Consider the following 5,572-nt stretch of genomic DNA (forward strand, 5'->3'; position numbering starts at 1 on the left):
TGTAAGAAAACGGAATTTGAAAGAAAATGGATGAAGGCAAGATGGAAGGAGGAGACCGGAATGAGTAATGATCATCTCCCATTTTGGCTTTGACGTTTCCCTAGACACGCCTCTTGAGCAGAAGAGAGAGAGAGAGAGAGAGAGCTGAGAGCAACCCCTGTGCTCCATGCTCCATTCTGCTAAGTCAGATTCCCCGCGCTGGCTGCAGCAACTCTGGCCTGAGGGTGGTATTCACCTGTGCCCAGATCCCCCGCGCTGGCTACAGCGACTCTGGCCTGAGGGTGGTATTCACCTGTGCCCAGATACTCACCTGGCTCTGGCTTACGAACAGGTGCTTGGGGGCTGCCTGAGCTCTTGTACTGCGCAGGTACTGGCTCCAGCTGAACTCCTCTTCCTTGTAACCTGGGCCCCTCGGGGGAACGAAGAGAACGCTGTGCAGAGGCTGGGCCATGGTGAGGACCCCAGGAATGAAGTAGAAACAGGCAGGTCTGAAGTCCCCCAAACCCTCAGGGCCCCTCTGCTAAAGGAAGATGAGACCTGGTGAACACTCAAAGAGTTTAGAAGCCTCAGGGTGGAGTTGTATCACAATGGGACAGAGAAAGTGGCCAAAGTTTTGGGCTTAAAAAAAAAATGTGGGATGTAGGGTGACCTGAAGGGAGTAAGGGAGTCTGGGGACTCACTCACTATCTTCCAGGGATAACCCAGGGAGGTCTTACCTTTGGGAGGCTGTAGCTTGTGGCCAGTCTTCTCAAACCAACCAGCAGGATGAATGTCAGGGGAGTTGGCATTGACCCAGAAGTCATGGCACTCAGAATACCCATCAAAGTGCAGGCGCAGGCGGTAGCCACACACCTGGTTGTGACAAGAGTCAGAGGCACGTCAGGGCCAGCAGATGCCACCTTCCCACTATTCCGCCTTTCCTGGTCCAGCCTGCAGTCCTAAGGATCCAATGCTAGCAGGCGCCCTGGGTGCTGAGGGCATGGTGGGTCTGCTGCCCTCCTAAGCCCCAGACAGGAAGCAGAAAGTACTACAGGTCATCCCATGCCCTTGGACTCTTTCCTTTAGCCACACTCTCTCACCGTACACTCTCAGTACACCCTGCTATGCTCACACCATCTCATGCCCCAGGGACCATTTTGCTGCATCTGCTTCCAATTTCCTGCTCAAACACAGGTGGCGGCAGATAGGCCTTCCTTACACTTTCCCTGCCCACTTAGGCCAAATGGAATATTCCTTGATCTGCATGCCCATGGCCTGTACTGCTGTGCCCATCTCACAGATTCCCTTCCTAGAGGACAGGGTCCTATTTGATTCTAGACAGCCATCCCTCCCTGCCTTTTGGATCTTTCATATCTACCCCAACCCCAGCAAAGACAACGTATACTATTTAGTGATACCAGTGTCCCGCTGCTCCCCGTCTGCTTCCCAGTCTTTGCCTTTAGCCTTCCCTGTATTCCAATGGATCCTCTTGTTTGTCTGGGCTCCCTGAGGTAAAGCAGTGCCTCTCACCGCTACCCACAACGGCTCCATCACTCTACACTGAGACACTGGGAGGGTGTTTCCAGCTCACCTCTGCCACGGTGAGGATGAAGTACATGGACGGGTGTTGAGGGTCAATGCCTTCCAGCTTCATGCCCAGTTTGAAGCCATTCTTGTCAGGGGCGACTGCCTGGGACTGTCAACGCACAGAGCGGAGAGGACCCGGCTTCCATCCAGCCTTATCCTTGCCTCATGGGCTTGGGGTGAAGGAGCTCCCTTAGGCCCCATCTGCCTGCTGGTCTCAAAGGGGTGACTTATTGGGGATCTGTCCTGCAAGGGGTCCCCAGAGGGCGAGAGAGCTGTAGGACTATTCAGAAGGGCTGGATCAGGGCTAGAGGTAAGGGTTCTCCCACCTACCTCATGGTGAGGTCAGTGTTAAACCGCAGAAAAGATACCAGAACCCACAAGTCAGCAGATGAGGGGGGGGGGCCTGGAGGGCACCTCCCTACTTCTTCCCACCCAGGAAGTCCCTTACAGGATACTCTTTTCAACCCTAGACATCTTCATCTTGCTAGTATGTCAAAGATTGTCCAGAAGAAAACACTAGAAGCCCTGCGCTTGGTGGTGAGTCCCTGAATTGAGAAGATAAAATCTCCTTAGACTGAAATTGTCCAACTCACATCCTGGAAGAGGCTGACTGGGGCAGTGACAGCCTTCTGCTCCTCCAGGTAGGACTCCCAGGACCAGCCTTCCTTCTTCTCCTCCGACACTGCAAAGACAAAACAGGCAGGCTGGTTCCTCAGTTGCTGCCAAGGCATGGACAGTCTTCCTCAGTTTCCCCTGCCTGAGCTCTACAAGCAAACCTTTGTCTGTCCACACGGACATCTTGCCACACTCAGCTAGGCCAGTGTCAGGCACAGGGGGCTCAGACCTGAGGCGAGGTCGCAGATTCTGTTTCTCCTCCACCCTCAAGCCACTGTCAGCAGTTGCCCTTTAGATTACACAGCAACTAAGATCACAAAGTATCAGCCACACTGTCCTTGGACATGTGCAGGGTGAGGATTAGTGATGAAGCCTGAGCCAGAGGACTTAGTCGCACTGCTACCTAAGCTCACAAAGGAAAGAGTAAGAGGGAGAGCAGGGAGGAAAAAGTGAAGGACAGAACACACGAAAGTAAGAAACCTTTCTAAAGAGTGTTTTCTTTAACTACTTACAGGCATAGACATACAGATACGGGTGTGAGCCTGGTGTGCTCCAGCACACAGACCAATTCCACAGTCTTTCCAGACATGTACATGCCGAGGGTGGGCACATGTGTATGTGATGGGTACATGCATTCATGGACATGAGTGTGTGCAAACACACACAGATATGAATGAAGTGCTTCAAGAGTCTACAGTTTGGGTCTTGTTCATAACCCTAAGAGGACCTGGGCGGGAAGGATGGGACATGTTCCTGCTGGTAAACTCCTGGCCTCCACGCACAGGACTCTTTTTTTTTTTAATTTTTATTTATTTATTATGTATACAATGTTCTGCCTGTATGACAGAAGAGGGCTCCAGATCTCATAATAGATGGTTGTGAGCCATCATGTGTTTACTGGGAATTGAACTTGGGACCTCTGGAAGAACAGCCAGCATTCTTAACCTCTAAGACATCTCTCCAGTCCTGCACAGGACTCTTTAAAAGCTGTGACAACCAGTTACCACCAGTAGGCTGAGCAGCTCAGCTGAGGTGCCTTCCATTGAAGGCCACAGACAACCAGAGACCCAACGACACATAAGCATTGGCTTGCATTTTGGCAATGGACTCAGCTTTGTGATGTCATCTAGTGATGTGGGAAGGCTATTTGTCGACCTGTTGTTTCATTGGTTAATCAATAAAGAAAACTGCTTGGCCTGATAGGTCAGAAAATTAGGTAGGTGGAGTAGACAGAACAGAATGCTGGGAGGAAGGGAAGTGAGTGAGCTAGATGCCATGCCTCTCCTCTCCAGGGCAGATGCAATTGAGCCAGCCACTAGGTCAGACATGCTGAATCTTTCCCAGTAAGACACCACCTCGTGGTGTTACACAGATTATTAGAAATGGGTTAAACAAGATATGAGAGTTAGCCAAGAAGAGGCTAGATATAATGGGCCAAGCAGTGTTTAAGTGAATACAACTTGTGTGTTTTTATTTCGGGGTATAAGCTAGTCAGGTGGCTGGGAGCTGGGCAGCAGGAATGCAGCCTGCCGCTTCTTCTACAATCCACAATGTGAGGATTCTGAAACACGTGGGTCAGGAGAGGTTCTTATGAAACACCAAGACTAGAGTCAGGTTACTGAGTCTTCCTGCTCTTACTCAAGACAGATTAACCCAACTCTTCCTTGCTCTGGCTCACTCAGCCTTGGGTCATTCCAGCTTGTGGTGGTTTGTTGCTCAGGAAGATGGTTCGTTCCTCAGTGGAACTCAAGTTTGTTCTACAGCTGCCTAAATTCCTTAGTCACTGCACCAAACCTTGAGCTCCTGATGACCTAACCCAGCTGAGCTAAGACAAATATTTTGTTCATCAACTGATCAACCAAGTTATCAAACTCTCTCTCTTGGAGATTGATGTCAATGCCAAATCTAGCACACATCTATCTCTTCAGGGCCTCCTTTGTCCTGAGTAAGACTCCTACTACAGCCCTTCTGCTACAGCCAGCCCTCCCGGACTCTCCTAGCTCTCTACACAGCTTCATCTATTACTCTCTGAGCAGGAGTATGAAGAAACAAAATCAGTCCCAAAAGAAAGTCTGACAAGAAAGTCCAACTACAGCTGTCTATAGGAAAGAAGGAGCCCGCTTCTGGCTGGTCTACAAATATGAGGCATTTTTACATGATTTGTATGAAGGTATCACAGAGGCTAGCTGTAAAACGGATTCCTTCCGGCTTCCAGAGTGCTCCTTTGCTTGTTCCTGCTTCCTCAGATGCCCTTGGCAAGCTCAGCCTGGTCAAAGCCAACCTGGAAATGACTACAGCAAAGCTTGGGGCCCTTTTGGTGCTGTTTATCCCAGTCAGTGATACTTCCATCCATTCATCCATCCAGGAACCTGGCAGTGACCCGTGTGCTTCTCTACTCCCCAGAATCCTCCAGTCCTACTGATTCCAACTCCTGTGTCTCTCTTGAGTCTGTCTCCACCTTCTCATTTAGTCCTTGCTCTAAATATCTCTGAAGTAAGGCGGTTTCTTTTCCCCCCCCACATTATCTTCTCATTTCAAACTAAAGAACAAAACCAGACACAAAACCGGAACCTGAGAACTAACCACCCCCTCCTGCTCATGCTTTACCACGAACCTCGGTGCCTCTGTGGCTGTGAGTTTGCACAGACTGAGCCTCTATTTCGGGTATCCCACGCCACAATTTTCTTCCACCCTCCTAACTTTTTCTCACTCTCTAAGACCCAGATCCAGCTGCAACATTAGTTAGGGTTTCACAGGAGACAGATGTTCAGCAAGTGTTTATTATATGACTAGAGAAAGGGCAGATGGCTGTACCAAGTCACGGAATGACTGACTGCACATGGCAGTTGTCCTGTGAAACAGCTTTGTATTTACACACTTCACACATAATACCTGTTATATGATATATAACATACTGTTATATTAAATATTATACATCATACTGTTATACGATAGCTACTTGTCTAAATATTCATCTCTGCAACTGTGACCTCCTTAGGCAAGGCTTGGTGTCTAGCTCACTCTGCTGAGCTCCTAGCCAGTGCTTGATACAGAATAGACAATATCTAGAGGATAGAGAGAGAAAATGCAGCAGACAGGATGCTAACACCATGGACCATCTAAGGCTACATAGTAAGATCCTGTCTAAAAGAGGGATGGGGCAGGGAGAGATGACTAGGTCCTGAGGGCACTGCCCATGAACATGCTGCTATTGAATTATTCTGAGAAACTAATGAAAGCCAAGGACCATCTTCTCCCCCAAAATGAAGGGTTTGTAGAGTTTTGCTTGGATATTTAGATTAGGAACTTCCGTTAAGAAAGTGTTTCTAGGCCGGGCGATGGTGGCGCACGCCTTTAATCCCAGCACTCGGGAGGCAGAGGCAGGCGGATC

General features: G+C 49.4%; 1 protein-coding gene across 1 annotated transcript in view; it reads right to left on the reverse strand.

The window, feature by feature from the left end:
• Positions 1-5,572, reverse strand: part of L3mbtl1 (L3MBTL1, histone methyl-lysine binding protein) — a 25,541-nt gene that overhangs the window by 12,868 nt on the left and 7,101 nt on the right. The window contains exons 9-12 of the mRNA XM_005362977.2: positions 2,160-2,248; positions 1,571-1,675; positions 717-852; positions 311-402 (exon numbers count right to left, since the gene is read on the reverse strand). Coding sequence (XP_005363034.2) covers positions 311-402; positions 717-852; positions 1,571-1,675; positions 2,160-2,248 — 422 coding nt within the window. The remainder of the gene's footprint in view (positions 1-310; positions 403-716; positions 853-1,570; positions 1,676-2,159; positions 2,249-5,572) is intronic.

The sequence above is a fragment of the Microtus ochrogaster genome, linkage group LG8, assembly GCF_000317375.1.
Source record: "Microtus ochrogaster isolate Prairie Vole_2 linkage group LG8, MicOch1.0, whole genome shotgun sequence".
Lineage (NCBI taxonomy): Eukaryota > Metazoa > Chordata > Mammalia > Rodentia > Cricetidae > Microtus > Microtus ochrogaster.